General features: G+C 27.4%; 1 protein-coding gene across 5 annotated transcripts in view; it reads right to left on the bottom strand.

Annotated features, from left to right (window-relative positions):
* The window catches only part of LOC129965404 (uncharacterized), a 101,136-nt gene that overhangs the window by 62,302 nt on the left and 18,837 nt on the right, over positions 1–19,997 (bottom strand). For 2 of the 5 annotated variants that reach the window (XM_056079252.1, XM_056079255.1), the window contains exon 1: positions 17,147–17,867. The exons of 1 other annotated variant lie outside the window; for it this stretch is intronic. Coding sequence is in view for 2 of the 4 variants with exons in the window: in XM_056079251.1 (XP_055935226.1) it covers positions 12,634–12,680 (47 nt within the window). In the remaining 2 variants the exon portion in view is untranslated. Of the gene's footprint in view, positions 1–12,633; positions 12,696–17,146; positions 17,868–19,997 lie in introns of those variants that run through there. 2 more of the 5 variants (XM_056079251.1, XM_056079254.1) reach the window with 1 other exon arrangement.

Raw genomic sequence — 19,997 nt, 5'->3', positions numbered from 1 at the left:
GTCTAATAAAAATTATCCGTGGAATAATGCAACATTTCTTTTTAAGAGACGATGAAAAAATTTTCATCATTTCTTTATGTATATTTCTATATCATTTTATTCAATCCAATAACATAAAAATTTCCGCGTTCTGATTTAAATGCTTATAAATTAAATTTATGTAAAAATTGCAAGTATACTGTTTTGAGTTCTTATTGTATAGTTTGGTATGATTTTTAAAACCTTTTATTGAAGTTGCAGAACATTCAGAGAAATGTGGAATTTTTGGAATGTATTTGCATAAGGACACAAAATAGTAAGTTATACTTTATTTTCTGAAATACGTGAATGCGACAAAAAGGGACCTTTTTTTAATTAAAAGGATATTTTAAAAAATAAGCTAAAATATAACACTGATTCTTCAATAAAAATGAATTTCATTGCCAATTCTGTATTTTGAATTGCATAGAAATGTTTGAAAAAATGATGAAGTTGACATATAAAGTTTTAACCATATACAGTGGCTCAAAAAATTGAGAGTACACCTTACTTTTACTTTATAAATCCGACTTTCAATATAAATAGCACATTACCGGGAAGTGCAAACATGATTTTATTTTTACACATAACAAATGGTTTAATTTAGAGTAAAAATAAAGAAAAATCAACGAAAAATTTCTAAATTGAAAATTTTCAGACGCATTTTAAATAAACATACGCAGAATTTTGCCTCAAAAAATTGAGAATACACCAATGAAATTTTTGCAATATCACGCATAGAAATAAAGTGTCACTATTAAATTGCATATCTTTTGGCTCTTATAATGGCCTCTAAACGTCATGCTACCGATTTGACCCATTTTTGGTGGTATTTGAAGATATTTTACCCCATTCTTCTTGCACCACTTGTTTTAAATGGGTTTTGTTTCTAATTTTGTGTCTTTGAACCCCTTTTTTGGGTATGGCTCACGAATATTCAATGGCATTGATGTCGGGGTACTGTGGTGGTGTGCGTAACTGCTATTTACAATGAAAAAGACACCATATTTTGAAGTTACGTGTATTCTGTTTGGGGTCGTTGTCTTACTGAAAAATGAAATTTCCATCTAAATCCAAATTTTTAGCACTTTCCTTTAGATTTCTGCGAAGTATATCCAAGTAAACCATATCATTTATAATGCCATCTATAAAAATTAAATTTCCTACTCCGAATGAAGCCATGTAACCTCAAATCATCACGGAGTCACCATCTGGTTTAACTGCAGGACGTAAATGTTTTGGATACAAAGCAGTATTAGACTTTCTCCATACAGTAAAATGGTTGTCACTGCCAAAAATGTTGAGGCTTCTTTCATTACTAAATATAGATTTCTTCCAAAGGTTATTGGTCTTCAATTGATGAGTTTTTGCAAACTTCAAACGCTTTTTCTGAATTTGCAAGCTGGTGAACGGTTTCTCTCTAACAATGCTACTTTTATATCCAGCTTGTTTAATGGCATTTAGCACAGTTTCAGCACTTACACTTCTGCCTATGATTTGAAAAGTTTCTGCAACAAGTTGTATGAACCATATGGTAGCAGCAATCTAAAGGAAAGTGTTAAAAATTTGGGTTTAGATGGAAATTCCATTTTCTAGCAGGACAACGACCCCAAACAGAATACACGTAACTTCAAAATATGGTGTCTTTTTCATTGTAAATAGCAGTTACGCACACCACCACAGTACCCCGACATCAATGCCATTGAATATTCGTGAGCCATACCCAAAAAAGGGGTTCAAAGACACAAAATTAGAAACAAAACCCATTTAAAACAAGTGGTGCAAGAAGAATGGGGTAAAATATCTTCAAATACCACCAAAAATGGGTCAAATCGGTAGCATGACGTTTAGAGGCCATTATAAGAGCCAAAAGATATGCAATTTAATAGTGACACTTTATTTCTATGCGTGATATTGCAAAAATTTCATTGGTGTATTCTCAATTTTTTGAGGCAAAATTCTGCGTATGTTTATTTAAAATGCGTCTGAAAATTTTCAATTTAGAAATTTTTCGTTGATTTTTCTTTATTTTTACTCTAAATTAAACCATTTGTTATGTGTAAAAATAAAATCATGTTTGCACTTCCCGGTAATGTGCTATTTATATTGAAAGTCGGATTTATAAAGTAAAAGTAAGGTGTACTCTCAATTTTTTGAGCCACTGTATATAAAAAAAATGAATGACATTTTTTATTCAAAGAAAAATTACACAAGTTCATGTTCTATATAAAATTTCCTCGCTAAACGATTATAGCTTTTTTCCCGACTTTTAAAGAAATGAATTGACAGATATTTCAAGTAACTAAAGTAAAGTAAAGAGACAGATATCTCAAGTAAAGTAAAGAGACTATCTGTGTATGTAATATATGTAAGATTATGTTCCAGCTGTAAAACACTTTTAACATCAGAACTTAAATAAAAATTAAAAGATTCAATATCAGAATAGTCCTTGCCCGTTAATCTAGAATCAGAATCATGTCTGATAAAGAAAAATTAAGAACTAACAATCGAATTAATGTCCAATAAATAATAAAAAAAAATTAAGTTGTTCTGATTTAAAAAAAACAATGAATACGACTAATATTTTCAAGGCGAACGTTCTGAAATAAAAAGAAATATCAGAATGAAGTCTGATTAAGAAAAATTAAGAATTAATCTAATTAACGGTTAATAAATAAAGAAAAATGAGTTGTTCCAGCTTAAAAAATGATGAATAGGACTAAGATTTTCAAGACCAACGTTCTGAAATAAAAAGTCTAGATTATGAAGAAAAGAGATCTTAAAAATACCAAAGCGAACAGTTTTGATTGCATTATAAACAATGTTCGAAATCTTGCTCCCGTCAAATTCCGTACAGGTGGCGTGATTCCAACTCTTGTTTCTGAGTTTCCCGCCTTTTTCTTCGAGGTCAGATGCCTCGGAATAACACGGCAGCAGACTGGAGTGAAACGATAGTTACATCACGAGGCGTGTGTTACTGAGTCAGGAACGCAATGGCTTTTCATCGCTGTCTGCGATAGCGATGATGATGCACTTAATAGCGAATTGCAAAGTAAAGGTGGCATTTCCGATGGGTTACGCAGGATGCAAAAGGGACGGAAAAGTTAATAACTTAATGAGCTATGCGAAGACGGAAACTTATTTTGAGAACGGGGAATAGTTTTATTGCTTGTCTGTATTTTTATTTTTCTCTTCAAAATTCACAACCCCGTAAGTTCGTTTCCCAGATGTCGTTTCAAATTTTGGTTTAGTTAAATATAGGACCCCGGAAACTGCACAGACAAATGAAAAACATAAGCAGATGTAAATGCGCATAATTTAAAATCCATATGTCAGAACACTATTCATATTCCTTACCAGACAAGTAGAAATTTTCGCAGCACAATTGGCATAATGTGAAGCCAGAGAGAATCATAAATTTTAAGTCACTTTTTAACACAGAACATGGAGAACAATAAATCATCATACTATTAAATCTAAACATGTCATAATTTGAAGAAGCAGTTGCTGCGGGGGGAGGGTTCCCCTTTTACACTTTTTTTAATGAAATAATCGAAATTTTAGTTTTGTCAAGATGTCTTTATTCACGTCATGGCTATAGCTGAGTAGAGTACCGAATAGAAATCAGGAAAGAGTCCATGTGAAAACACTCTGAGCTTATATAATTTTAAGAAAAAAATATATCGATTCGACATTTTGATTTCGCGGAAGAATGCATACCCGCGCAAATTACAGTGAAGCTATTATGAAATTATTTTCACAAAGTAGCAACTTTGAAATTATTATATATATACTACTTCTAAAAGTGCCCAAATAATTGAAAATGTTAAGGTATTCTTATTCCAAAATGTCATCTCTCTGCGCTGAGCATATACTGATATGCATATATATATATTTTTCTTTTTATAGAGATGACATTTTAAAATAAGAGCACATTAATTCGTATTTTTTGTCCTATTAATATATACATAATTGACAATAGACATTTATAAATTTTATCCCACAAAGTCTTGAATTGTGCTTCTTTTTACATTCCTATTTCATAAAATAACAAGAATAAGAAAAGAAATTTAAACATAAGTCATACTGCAGATCTATAAATTTCACAGAACTAAAATTTTATAATTTTTATATATTAGATGGTTTATAAATGCCATGATTATAAAGGAAAAAAATCAGGCAAAAGCATGCCCGCGTTTTTATACTTATTTACGTATGATAATCAGTGAATTTTGAATAAATTTTTCACGCCACAAACAATGTGATTTCAAGACAAACATTCAAATGTTTTTAAAGTATAAGAACTTCAAATAGAAAATGAACAAAAAGCACACTTTATTTTAAGAAAATTAAAAATAATAAATAAATAAAAATAATGAAAATAAAACCATACTCAATTCTCATAATATTTAAATTCTAAAAATATTTTATGCAGGCTTGATAGTAAAAAAACACAAAAATTAATTCAATAAAGAAATTTTAAAGATTTCTAGTGAATTGTGAAGCTTTAGATTTCTTTAACTACACTAATAAGATTATTGACGACTAAAACTAATAAAATTAATTCCTCGAATATTGATTTCTATGGAAATTCTAGGATAATGAGAATTTCCGCGTTTCAATGACGACATTCAGACTAACCAATTAAAATTAATCAATTGAAGAAAAGTTTCATGCATGTACACATTTCAAAATCCTGATTTTAAATAATTGTTCATCGAATAATCATTCAAGAATCATCTATTAAGTAATTTATTTTTCTTTTGGAGAGATTTTATTCAATTCTTTAAATTATGGTAAATAAAGGATAAATTTTGTAACACCAGATAAAAAAAAATTTTTTTGAGTAAATAACTTTAAAAGTGCAGACATCGATAACTATTAATCAAAACAATGGACAAGGTACCTTACATTTTTGAAAGAACAGAAAATATACTAAATGTCACTTGGTATTTACTAAAGCAGATAATTATTATCTCCCGCACTCAATTATGTATGACACACAATAATCTTTCATACATTAAAATGATTCAAAATATAAAGAATAATATAAGCGGTTTCACTAAATCAATATTAATTAGAAATGTCGGATACAAATTAATTTTTTTTAAAATTGCATCGCCATTTTTACGCTTTTTTATTTTTTCTGACATATTATAAATTCTTGAAATATATGTTTTGAATCAGTGAAGATGCATGTAAAAAATTTAAAAAAAGAAAGAAAAAAAAAAGAAGTTCGATTTTTTAGAAATTTAACTTTTTATTAATTCATTGCATGGCTTAGAATTTATTTAAGATAGAATTATCGTCTGCTCGAAATTTTTATTCACATATTTATAATTAACATAAAAAAATTCAGAACAAAAATGCATTATTTACATAACGTTATATACAGCGGCAGATTTTCGATTTTTCTACTAATTATCAAGGGGTGCTAGATTGAGACAAGAGGAAGCGTAAACATTGAAATGTCAAAGTGTAACTAAGCAAGTTATAAAATAAAAAAAAATTCCAAAAAAAATATAAACTTCACGAATTATAAAATATTAAGATTATGTTTCATCAAATTTAATTGATCAGATTCCTTTCTTTGTTATTATAGCCATTTAAACTTTACAGCATTTATAAACACCGAACGTTTGCTTATACTATAAATAAATAAAAAAAAACAAAAAAGCAGACACTTTATAAAATCGCTAAAATAAAAAAATAAAAAATCTAACATGAATCATTAATATTTTTGGTTATAGTAAAAATGTGTTGAAAGATGAAAATAAATTGATCAATCTTAAAAAAATGGGGCATCACAATCATGCTGCCAAGGGCTATAAAACCCAAAATTTGTCACAGGTTATATATGAAGTTCTCTTGATCTTGGAATGTAGACAGATAGCATTAATCTACTGAACCATTTTCAGTTTAAAAATAAAGCTTCTAGTAAATAAATAAATAAAGTAAATAACGCTTGTAGTAAATAAAGTTTCTAGTTCTAATAAAGGAAGGCTTCTAGTTAATGATCAGTTAATTATCATAAATTAAAAAAAATTATGTTCGACTTTCGAACGGGATCCGGACATTCCGGAATCTGTCTAGCCACGTCCGAATTCTTTTTCTTCTCTAATCAAACGGAAATGCATTCACGGTGAACGATTTTCGTCTGTTTCTGCACCACCCATTGTCAGAATGCAATTTAGCAGTCATTCCCCGGAAATCGGGCGGGTGCAGAAGTTTACGTTAACAGAACGAAGAAGTCTAACACGAATGTCACCTTGATAAGGAAATTAAATGGAAAACAAGGATGTTTAACAAAAAGAAATTTATGAGGTTTCGGTGATGAAATCTGAAGGACACAGATGTATATTTATATTATGTGGTGTCTATGTTATATTGTAACTGTGGAGTTTCCTTAAAGATTTTCAATTTCGAAAAAATTCCCACAAAGAAAATTCAATAAGAACCTCTTTTTTAAAAAATATAAAATATAGTATAAAAATATTAGTGATCATAATTTTAAAATTTAACCCTATAGTGCCTCGTGTAGCCATTTGGCTGCAAGTTTTTATTTCCGTTTATAAGTTTCATATAACTGTTCCAAAGGGCAACAATATTGGAAATCATTTTTTTAAAAACTTTTTGATAAACATTTGTAGAAAAAAAATTTACAAAACACAATTGGGCACTGGAATTCATAATTCATTACATTCATAATTTAAAAACGAAAAAATCGTACAAAAATTCGATTGTTTTTTCTAAATACAAAAAAAAGTCTATAGCTTTATTGTATAACGTAAATAAATTATTGTTTACGTTTTGTATTATTTGGAATAATATAAAGACTATTATAATCCCACTTAAAGGTGAATTTAAATTTAAATCTGAACCATCTATATAAACGCGCAAATAAAGAAAATGCACAGTACGAAAATGGTGGGAAAAAAACGGCTAAATTTGTCAAACTGCAATTGCTCTTAGAAAACAAATACAGCAGAAAAAGAACTATTAATATGAAGTCAGTATTTTGAATTTCGAAAAAAAAGTGAAGAATTCATATTCAGAAATCCTTAACATATAAAGATAATCATTTTTAGAACTTAACTTTATCCAGACTATAAAATTTGTTTTTAAAAATATTTCGTCGGAGTTGTTTTTGTTTGTTGGAGTGAGGTCACAAAGAAAATTGTTTTTATTATGACCACATTCCAATGACATAAAAACATCTGGGAGAAAATCATATCTAATAAATATTTTTTGACATGTTGTGTTAATATAAAATTCAGGATAGTTTACGTTAGTTTTCTTTAATTTATTTATATATTTCCTTCCCAGATGATCAGCTGCAACAAATTACAAAAAAAAAAAAAAAAAAAAAAGAACGAAATGGTACATTTTTGAAAATTATATACTTGAGCCGTGTTCAAAATATTCATTAAAAAAAATAAACAGAAAGATAAAGGAAAAAAATGTACTCTAAAAATAATTTGAAAATTTCATCAATAGCAGCGAATTACGAAACTGACCTTGGTAAGAGATTCCAAGGGATCAAGATTCCTCTGTAATTGAAAAATAATGGTCGGCAATTTCTAAGATATCGGATAAAAAATCTCGTACATCGCGGTTAAAAAAGCACGCTTTGTATAAATATTTGCGAGACTTCTGCATTGTTGATTTCCCGATCTGTGAAATTTTCAATACTGCGTTATCATTCAAATCGTGACTTTTTAATCGAATACAACTCGATTCTACTGTATCTATAAACTCTTCCCTAAATAAAAGTATCAACTACAAGCAGCCATTAAAAAAATCCATAAGAATTCATTTCTCCGTTGACAGAATGACATCTTTGTCAACAGAGGTCAAATTCTCGAGACAGAATGTTTTCCGTATGAAAGTGAATAACAGATGTCGGAATCTAAAAAAATTCTGTACAATTTGTTATTTTGTTTCATGCTTTCTGGAACCTAACTGAATAAATTCTGGGAGAATTCACTATAAATTAAATAATTCCGAGAACTTTTCAATGTTTATTTATACAAGAGTTAATCTGTTTTCATGTTTTATAGAATCATTGCTTAAAAATCATTGTTCCGTATATTCATTCCATTATTCTACTTAAGTCTTAATAAACAAAAGTACTAACTCGAATTTTAAAAACAGTTAAATAATAGTATTTAAAAATTTAATTAATAACAGCAACTACTTTTTCTCTTAAACTGGTCTTTTAAACATTTTTGTTTAATATCAATGGGATTTTTTTCTATTTATTACTTCAAGTGAAAGAATATTTACAAAAAAAAAAGCATTAAATTAAGGTTTCTTTATTTTTTTAATCAATTAAACAAAAAAAATGTATCAATGTCATTATTGAATTGAAAATTATTATAAATTAGACTGAGAATTGAGAATTGAAAGATGAAAACTTTATTAAGATAATAGATTGTCTTGTTGGTAATGTGAAAATTTTAAACAGAATTCTCTATTTTAATAACAAACAAAAACAGTAATAACATTTTTTTCTTTAAGTTGGAAATTCTTTTCCCCGTACCAAAAAATGTCCGGAAAGAGGGAAAAAAAATGTTTATCATAAAAAAAAGCTAACTTCAAACTTCCAATTTAATGAAATCCTTTTCAAAGAAATCGTCAGTTATTAAGAACATACTTGCTTCACTTCAATTAAATGTTCACAAACATTTCATTGCTTTAGCCATAATTTTGATTTTTCAAGAAATTTTGAATTTAATAATAAGACTTCCATTGCTTTCATTATAAAGATTAATCAAACCCTAGAGAAACAGAAAGAACAAAACAATCTTGAAAACGCAGCTCCACATTGAAGAAAACCATTAAAAGAAATAGAATATTAAACAGCTTCATTTTTTCACAAAAACGATTTTTATTCAGTACTCACGTAAAAACATTTGTAAAAGAATAAAAGACACACAGAATGAAAAAGTGAAATTGGAAATTTTTTTTCAGCTTCCAAAAAGCGCCACCTCCAGGGATTAAAAGGAACGAATTACACGGAAAAACCTTTTTATCTTTCGGTATTTTTATTGCTTTTTCTTTTTCACTTGTTTGCCGAAAAAGGAGAATATAAATAATAAAAGGATGAAAAAAGGAGAAACGCGAACAATTTTAGAGGGAAAAGAAAGAAAATAATCGTCCGACGGCGCGAATTTCTTCTTAAGGACAAAATCTCTCATATTCAGTAAATTCTTTTATAAGAATAGAAAAATTTATTAGATATTTTCTGTATCCGGACATTAATTCTCATCGGATTTTTAAAAAAGTCCATTTATGTCATTCTTGCATCCTTTCATTTACTAAAGAGTTTATTCTTTAACATGTATAGGTGACATTTATGATTATTGTCAACATATTTGCAATTTGTTTGGGGCATATTACGACACAATTAATTGAAAGCAAATAAAAATGTTGAGTAACATTACAAAAGAAGGGGGTTAATGCATTTGCAGCAAATTTTTAATGGATAAATGCTGTTTTTTGCTAAAATAAAATTAATGTCAAGATAATTGAGCATTTAATCATTTGTGGATAATTCACATAACCTCATATTTTTGCAGATTTTTGATCCAAATTCGATTTAGTCACGACATAAATATATTATCATCACTTAATACAAACTATAGGAAATAAAATATATGTTTTATAAATAAGTAAAACTGGTATTTCATTACAAATACTTCGAAACGATTATATCAATTATTAATAATTCTTACGTTAAAGCAGACGAAAAATAAATATTAATTTTGTAACGTTAATGCAGACGAAAAATAAATATTAAACAATCTATAAGAGAATTATAGCAGAAATAATAGTCGAAAACTAGAAATTTTTATTACACATTCTTTTGTAAAAACATATCTCATTAACTGGCATTTTCTTGGAAAATTCTTATAAGCTTCGACGTAACTAAATAGCAATTTCATGCTTTTATTAATTTTATAAAATAGAATTACAACTCATATTTTTTATTACCAAAATAACTTATTTTTGATGGAAAACTTATTAAGAGATTCGGAAGATGAAAAATATTCGGATAACCAACTATTCATATTAATAATAATTCAATAATGAATTCTCATATTCCAAATATAATTGCTTTTATGTAGGTTTTGATATAAGATGAAATTGCATTTGAATTCCAATACCAAAAAATAAATTTTGGAAAGCTTACGAATTAGGAAGTAAAAATGATATTAATATCCAATTATCATTATGAAGAAGGAATAGAAAGTGAAGTTCAAAAAATAGACGTTTCAAGAAAAAGATGGAACTCGTTTTAGAAAATAATGTTTTGATAAGCAATTCAAATTAAATATTTCACTGTTTTATTTTCTTTGCTGTCTTATAAGATATTACCTTCTAATTTGGGAATATTTTCTTATTTTGATTCAAAAGCAAATACATTGAATACTTGACTTATCTATGTATTCGAAGTAATTTTAATATTGAATTATAATCATAATGAATGGTTTATTTTTTGCTTATAACTATCAAAATTCGATAAATCGATGCGCGTATGGCATGCGGGCAAAACAGTTAAGCGATTAAATAGAAATCGTAATTTATATCAATAAATAAAATATCACTGTAAGGAAGATAACAAAGTTACGCATTCTATTCTTGATCATTATTTAGCACAATTCATGGGGGGGGGATTTAATTTATACAAAAATGATTACGATTAAATGATTACTATAAATATTCCAGATGTTAATAAATAAAATAAAAATAACTATTATAATGATTATTATTACAAAAGTGATTATTATTACAAAGATCATTATTATATGGTATTATGCAATAAATACCAATGAAAAAATCAGTTTATGTATTAAAATCTAAATCCAGTTTAATTAATTTTTTACCATAAGAATAAGAACATCACATTTTATTCTGAAAAAAAAAATCGAAAAACTGTCAGTAAAACAGATTTAATTACTAAAGATACTAAAGGTTTCAAAATATTTTTCAAACCGCTTGCTATTTTTTAAAACAAAATGATGCAAAAAATACGAATTCCTCACCAGATATTTTTTTAAAAATTCGTGAAACCTCTTACATTATCTTTATTTTAACTTATGCGTTATGTGTAATTACAAATTCCAAAAGATTTTTTTTTTAATTTTAATTAGTAATTTAAAATTAAGCAAAACTTTAGTGTTTGCTCATAGTAACTTCCGGAATTCTTATAGTACTAAAATAATTTTTACGTCATCTTAAAATGCAAAAACTTATTTTTACAAATGATACTAATTCTTTTTGTCGTATGAATTATTAAAGAATATTTTCAATTATTAAAGAATATTTTAAACATGTTTTGCAACAAGAATAAAATTAGATGTAAGAATCTAGAACGAATATTAAACGTATTATTAACGATAATAAAAAACATAAGAATTCTGAAAGAATACCAAAGTTATTAATAAAAATCGTTATTAAATTTACATATTTTTTATTTTTATTTTAAATTCCGAATTACCATTGATATAAGTACAAAAAATAATAAAATTTATAAAATGTAAAATTTCTATCATTAGCACAGGTAAAGTAACTTCATGAAAGCAAGCAATATTTTCATTTAATTCTGAAAAGAATTTGTAAAAAATTTAAATTTATATATAAAATATATTATTAACATGAAAAAATTCCAATTTTATAATGTTTTAAGCTAGATATTAAATTGTATTGCTAAAAGGCTAGAAATAGTATAGCATATATACAAATCTTAGAAATTTTTACAGATTGAACGGCCTAAGACGTTTAAAATAATATGAATTATACATCTATCAAAATTTAGAGCTTAAAAATATGTGCTGAAGAGGCTATTAGACCAAGTTATATAAAAAAAATTTAATTGCAAACTTTAGCGAGCATTAATCCCAGCAAATCAGCTGGTTGCCAAAGGCGGCAAGTTTGAAATAAAGTATTCCCCTTCAATAACTACATTGTTCCATATTTCAAAATATTACGATTGCTTAATTTTTATGCGATATGAGAAAGAACAATTTTTCTCAATAAATAATAAAAATAAAAAAAAATTACAAAGAGAGAAAAAAAGAAGAGAAAGTTACAAACAGAACTGAAGTAAAAACGCCCGACGTGATAAAAATTCTAATAAACTGTCAATTCGGCATAGAATGTAGCCTGTTACAAGTTTACTGTTTCAAAATTTACAATTAACTATTAGCAAAATTTGTTCTAGCAAACGCAAAAAGCCAAAAGAAAAGAAAGGGGAAAAAATGAAAGAAAGTAAATTAATCTGCTTTTGTAAGCCCAAAAAGAAGAAAAAAATCGTTCGATTTCAAATCATTTTTTATCAGAAGCAGACGATTAGATATTGTACTCATGAATTAAAATATATAATATAAATATTGATATAAAATAAGTATATTCTAATTTAAACTGAAAATATTTTATATACTGATTTGCTTCGAAAGTATTTTATAGCTTTTTTTTCTAAAACCTTTTAGCAAACAACTGATATTCAAAATCGCGAAGAGTACGTACTTCAAAGACTTTAATAAAAATTTATCTGAGAATAGAATTTATAAAATTTGAATGACTCTTCTAGAAATTTCCATTCATTCATACGTATTTCCAGAAACTTCCAAAGGCCATTTCCCCGATCGGCCAACCATTCGTTTAGTGAAGATTCATCGTTGAACTCATTTTCTGGGAACCAAAGTCACGAAAACGCGCGGGCACAGGCCAACTCGAAAGGCGCACGAGTTCGTTTCCCAATTACGAAAGAACGTTATTTTTCCGAAGCGAAGCAAGTTTCATCATTCGCGACAAACAGCTGTGACATTTGCGGAACAGTTCAAGGTGATAAGATGCGGTCTATAATCCACCAAGGACTCGCCTTTTGTATTTTTAATTATTTCCTTAATAACAAATAAATAAAAAAAAACCTCAAGTACAATTACAGAATGATTAGATTTTAAAAAAAATACTACCACGATTGAAAATAACGACCCTAAAAAACAATATTTTAAAAAAAATGAAAATAATCCATTTAGATATATCGTTGCTTGTTTATTTTATGTCATTTAACAGTTTAGAGCTTTTCTGTAAGATTCTGTAAACTATTTAAATTCACATAAGTATTAAGACTTTAAATTTAAAAAATATATAACAAACAAATTTAAGTTTCCTTGAAAAAGAAAACAACCGTTTTAGTGTTTTAATAGTTGTCGTTTTTAATTTATTAAAACTTAAATTCATTTTTTACATTTACGATCTTATTTTATCAAATCTAGCACGCTTGTTCCTAATTTAAAATTGAAATGGAATAATGACATATAATACTTTGAATGGAATGTCATTTTTTCCTAAATATTTCGGATATTTATATATTTATCATTCGAAAATAGTAATAATGATAATAAAGCTCCTTAACAATTACGACAACTTAAAACTTATTACAGTCATTACATGTTTAAATAAGTGATAAAAAATAAAATAATATGATAAATTATTCAAATATATACTCATTTTAAGTAAAACATTTATTGTGTCATAATAATTGAATAGCCCAAAGAACAGACTTGGTACACCGTTACTCAAAGTTACTTAAAACTTATAAGTAAAATTATATAGACCACGAAATCGTACCGCGCCTGAAAATCAAGTAAAATATAGCAATCGAAAAGATTTAAAATGTCGTAAATTCTTAAAAACTGAAAGGAAGATATAAAAAAGTAAATTATTGTGCATTTGAAATAAAGGAAGAAAAGACAAGGATATATACCAGTTTGGGAAAACACCAAAGGTTTTCTACAAATTGCTTTTAACTGCTCAAATAGAAACAGGATTCTTAATTCCGGTTTGATGTTAGAAGCAGAATCATAGTTTTAGACAAAGGCTTTTTATGGGACGCATTTTTGCGGATAGATGACCTTTCATTTCCATCTGTTATTATTAATAAACATTTCGGAACAATGCATAATTATTACTTACGAAATGCAAATATAAAATTCTTTTTTTAAAGTCCATGCTCTGCAATCGTAAGTTTTTCCTAGTTTTTAATAACAAAGTTACTTTCGGCATGAATAAACTGGTTGTTAGAAACATGCTTCTTTAATTAACACACACTTTTTTTTTAATTCAAGGAATAATTTTATATATAACCATGCAGACGTATACACATCATCAATTTTTATTCTGTCATAGAACATGAAAAGATTTCAAAAAAAAGTTTATGTAATAATAGTAATAAGATCTCAAAACATAATATTCCACAGCAAAACAACGGATTTTGAAGAATAGTTCAAAGACAAAAATGTTATTTACCCATCTTACATTCTTTTCTACTTATTTTTCTTTTACAGCATATAATAATTAAAAAAAGAATAAGCATCGCAACTTGTAAACACTTATTATTTTCAAGGAGAAAAAATATATCAAATCACAATAATAAAATAACTGAAAATGACTCAACAGAAGTCAGAAAAAATAAATTAACATAATATATATGCCATATTATATTATTTGCATGAGATACTCTTCGTAGTTTTTTTTATAAGATAGTTAAAATAATGCTTTTTCAAATTAATATACACATATGTGTGCGCTAGAAAAAAAGAACTGAATTAATGATAAAGACTTTATCGATAGTAAACATATGTCAAGGGATTCATCATGGACTGGAGTAAAAGTAAATAACAGACGTAAAAAAACAGTCATTACGTGTTAAATGAACCGACAAAAACACAAACACATGTCACCTAACATGATCAACAAAATCTTGATTGTGATAAAATAATATGTTTTGGCGTTTATGCGAGTGCGTTTCCGAATACAAAAGATTAATCGCTTATACCATGACCTTCATCAAATTCTGCCTAGAATGTTCTGAAACTTTCTGGCATAATAAATTGTAAAACACAATTGCTGAGAAATATTTAAATGCACACAATGGACAACTTATGAAATTTAAAAGCATAAAATAACTAAAAAAAATCAATAAAATATCCAAATCTTTAAGAATTAATTGTTAAATATCACTAAATATCTGTAATTTCAACACAAATGTAGTAAATTCCAGGAGATATATAAACATGCCTGAGTGAACAAACAACCGCGAGTTCAAACTAATTCAATGCACTGTAACCGTAAAGTATGCGTATGCGACTAAACATTCTTCGCATTCCTGATGTTTATATGCGTAGGTTCGATTAAAAGGCTGGATAAAAGGTCAACTTCATTTATTTTAAATTCAAATATTACAATGCCTTTTAACAAAGGTCAACAAAATACAAATATAATAAAATAGTTATAGAACATTCTATATGAAATATAACTATCGATAATATATTTAATAGCTGCTATTTATTAATAAAGCAGGGAACCAAAGTGAAAATAAATACCGATGTGAGAGAAAAAAAATTAAGATTTAATTTATTTATCGTAATAATTTGTGTTGCGCTTTTTGACATATTTGTTTTCCCCTAAAGCACATTATATCTGCAAATAAAACATGAACTTCATTTTTATCATTATTCCATGCAATTAGTTCTAAACTAAGGAATCGCACAAATATTTAAAAGTAAATTAAAAACAAAAAACAAATATTAGCTCCTGGTATCAAACAAATACAGAAAATTTCAGTACAAAATTTACCACTTATAAAAATTGATAAACACTCCTTACGCTTACAATCTTCTGGCATTAATCATTTAAAATAATAAAACCCCGTTAAAATAATAAAGTTTAACCGTTTAAAATAATAAAGTTTCATTTAAAATAATAAAGTTTAAAGTTTTTTTTTGAATAAAATAATTAAAAAAAGTCATCTGAATTATATATATTAATCTATAGTTCCAATAGTACAAATATAAGTTGATAGATAAAAGACGACTTACTAAATCTATATACACTACATAGTTTTATATATACTAATTATTTACATGAAAAAAAATTAGAACACAATAAAAAGTAAAACTTTTGGCATGTTTTATGCTGCCAATATTAAAAAAAATCATGCACTTTAACAGCACTCTAACGCTATAAACAAATATCAAGCATTTAACACCAGCGTAATTCATTAGTGAAATTAGATTGTAAAGAATTCAGTGCGTGAGGCATTATTGTTCATTGAAGCATGCGCTATTTGCTCAAGGTCCGTCAGAGAATGTAGCTGTGGGGGAACGAAACCTTCCTTTTCTCAAGTCCAGTTCGCTCTAGTTTCAAAACATGTGGATAGTAGGAAGTATAAAATTCGATTTTATATATATATATATATATATATATATATATATATATATATATATATTAATTTTTTTAAATATTTGATTTCGGATTACAAATGCGAAATGTTAAAACCAGAAAAAAATTATTAAAAAAAATCTGTTACTTTATAGTTAAATTGAGAAAAGTAAAAGCAAATTTATTTCAGAAATTTTGCTTTTCGGAAGTGAAATTCTTTTCTCGATTATTCGAAGCTCCTCATTTAAATAAATAATGCACAATAAATCGTTCAGTAATTCCATGATAACCCATTTAGTTTCATGTTTCGAAAAGTAAAAAATGAATCTAAAAACATTTCATAAAATCCTTCACACATAGTATCTTTAATATTTAAATAAAGAAAAAATAGAAGTCTACGTGACATATAGATTAATAGAGAACTTAATGAATATAATTAAATATATTTATTAAGTTTATGTTATATTTATAAAGCTTTTATTAAATTAAACTAATTAAATATATTTAATAAACAAAATTTTCATATATGTGGTTGAACCATGCTTTACACACCTCTGATTATTAAAACACTCTTTGACAGATAAAATAATCAAACTAAAAAAAAATAATAATAATCTTAAATATTCATAGTTTTTCGCAGTATTTAAAATTATAACTTATTTTTATAAGCTTTTGTCAAAACACAATTCAATATTTTCAGAAAATAGAATTTTTCATCATAAATATTTAATGCTCAAGGTGATAATTCTATTCTCAAATACATGCATTACAAAAATCTCCCAGAATTTTTAGTTTTTTTCAGTTTACATTTTAAAATTAAAAAAAAAATAACTGCGAACATTTCTCTTAATTTTTTTTTTTTTTTGAAGTCATATGAACAGCGAAATTTTTTACTTACCAAGTTCAGTCGCTGAATGTCCAAATAATATCAATATATTCGTAAAAGATAACTGTTCTTAACAGTTAATCACACACAAAACAGTATTTATCAGTTAACAATAATCCTCCGTCTTGAATAAAAGTGATGCAAAATTTTCATGCAGTCATTCCTGTCAGATGCACAATCTAGCGCAGCTATTTTGAGGTATGTAGTTCTTAGAAAATGAAACTAACTAGTAATAAGAAAATGATACACTTTTTTTCCTCGATGAAATTATTTTCAAATTGAAGATAAAAAATTTTTCAGTTGTGACTGAAAACAACAGATGTTCATTTTGTGGTCAAAATGTCATTTCATTAAAAAAAAAAGATACGTCTAGGGGGAAAAGTTTTCAGTAAAATGTTAGTAAGATCAGTTTTAGAAAAAATGATGTTATAATAGAGATATTCTTCTTCAGCACAAAAATCAGAACAATTCCATACAATTACACAACTTTCACAGAAAGAGTCACTGTCTTACATTGCTTCAAAATCCACCAAATAGAATTCTTCTAGAATAAAAATAGTAGGTCACTGTTCGATATATCAAATGAAAGAAGACGAAATCGGAAGTATAATACTCTGCTGTTCTACACTACTCCGAAAACGAAAAAAACTAAAGAAAAAAAGAAAAAAGGGAAAAAAATCCCGTTACATGTAGAAATTCCGCAGCAAAAGCCGTCGTCAGTTCTACCCGTTACTTTAACTGCGTCTAGTACTGAAGATCTGGCAACAAAGCACAGCTATGGCTCGCCGTTGTCGTCATCAATGACGTCATGGGTAAAACGCCTACATCGCCCGCCAGAGGGTTGGTGTGTATTATTCATTCTACATCGACCATTTCGGAACGTTTTACGATGATAATACAGTATTTGATTTCCGATAAGTAGAAAGAGGATGAAACATTATCGCCCGGAATTAATTTGTTAGTTTTTATTTTTTCCCTCGGGTTTCGTAAGAAAGACGAAGGAGGGGATTTTTTTTTTTTTTTTCGGAACCCACTCTTCGATTAATGGTTCTCAAATTTTAGCGAATATATTCTAATGCTTACATTATTTAAAATAAATAATTACGGAATCGGGACAGCAGCCGTTAACAGCTCATCTTCATAAAATCTGTGCTGCTAAATGAAATAGAAATAAATTAATGCCAGATTTCTTTTTAGATTTAAAACAATTTCTGCGATCGATAAAATTTGCAACATAGAGAATTTTCAATTTCTATAATAGAGAATTTTGAATAATTTCTGAATGTCAGGGTTATATAAGTAGCTAATAAAAGGTATGTACACTAATTTAGCGTGAATTTAAATAGTAGAGTTAATTTTAAGTTGTTAAATTAATCTGGAGCAGTTACGTTTTCAAACTCAACAAATTTGAATTTTTGTGTTGTTGTTCTTTCTCTCTCCTCCCCCCCTTTTTTTTTTGACACATAAGACGAGAGTTTAGTTTATATGTTGTAAAGCTGGTCTTTTGATAAATGGTTTACAACTGACAAAATTAAGAATTAAATATCCGACAATAAGAAAAATTAATGTAAAATATTGTAATGTGTTTCAATGGCAAAAGTAATTTAAATTGAGAAGTTCATTTTATATGGATCATTTCATGCCATAGAGTTCCGGTGTTGAATTTTGAAACAAATAGCTTTCATCAATAGTAGTAAAAAATTGATGATTTTCGCGCCATTTTTTCTCTGTGTTTATAATTATCATTGTTTCTTCTTAACGATTTTTTTTCTCCGAGTTTGGGGGCATAATCTCAGCTTTTAAATTAGAAAATTGTGGCGACATCTTTATCACACCCTCATGTGTGGAAGTTTGGAGAGTGGGATGCTGTGCAGAAATAATCAACACCATCTGATCTAGCTTTAAAATTGCAAAATCATCATTGGCAACACCCTTCAAATAATCAAATTAAAAAGTAATTAAACGATTCAGTTTAAAGATAAAACTATGACCCAAGAACACAGATTATATTTGAGACCGAGAAAGAAAGCATTTTTCATCTAACATCCTAACACACTCTAAAACCTGTTTCCGAAAAAGTATGTCATCACTTATGATAAGAAGATTTTCTTATCACCCTCGGAAAAAAATAATCCTGATGTAGAAATTTCTAAGAAAAGGAAATATTTTTGAGATAATTTACAGACTAAAATACTGGAAACTGACACTTGAAAGGACAACCCTTAATCGTTCGAACAGGTTTAACTCAACAATCGTTAAAAATAATTTCTCATTCCTTTTAAGAAGTGATTTTTTTATTTGTTGAATAATACAAAACGCCGGTTTGGATGGCTACTGTTATAGTAAAGACCGCATATGCCAAAGTTCATTTAAATTCAATGAATTATTGATATTTCTTCACTCGTTCGGACTTATTTTGTATATTTTATGTAAACATTTTGATATTATTGAGCATCTATTACGCATGAGGTGTTTATTTTTAGAAATCTATACACGTGGCGATGTTTCATAATCTAGAGAAAGGCCATTTTTACTGCCAAGTTACGAGTGACAAGCATTGATGAGGGTGCCAGCTACTGAAGAACTTCCGAAAAGTGGAACATTTTTCGAGTATTTTTTACATCAAGAAGAAACTATTATAAACAATTATATTACATCAAGAAGAAACATTATAAAATATCGTTTGCGAAATATAGGCCATTATTACATTACAAATTAACTAGATTTAAAGCCAATAATGGCAAAGTTTTAAAAATCCTTAATTTTGCTTATTAGGAAGCATTCAATTCTCAATCATGAGATAATTTTAAAAAATAAAATAAGACAAAATTGCTTTTCTACCCTAAAGGCAGTACATTCTCAA

This window comes from Argiope bruennichi, chromosome 4 (assembly GCF_947563725.1).
Source record: "Argiope bruennichi chromosome 4, qqArgBrue1.1, whole genome shotgun sequence".
In the NCBI taxonomy this organism is placed as follows: Eukaryota; Metazoa; Arthropoda; class Arachnida; order Araneae; family Araneidae; genus Argiope; species Argiope bruennichi.
This window is presented reverse-complemented; position numbering and strand designations above follow the sequence as displayed.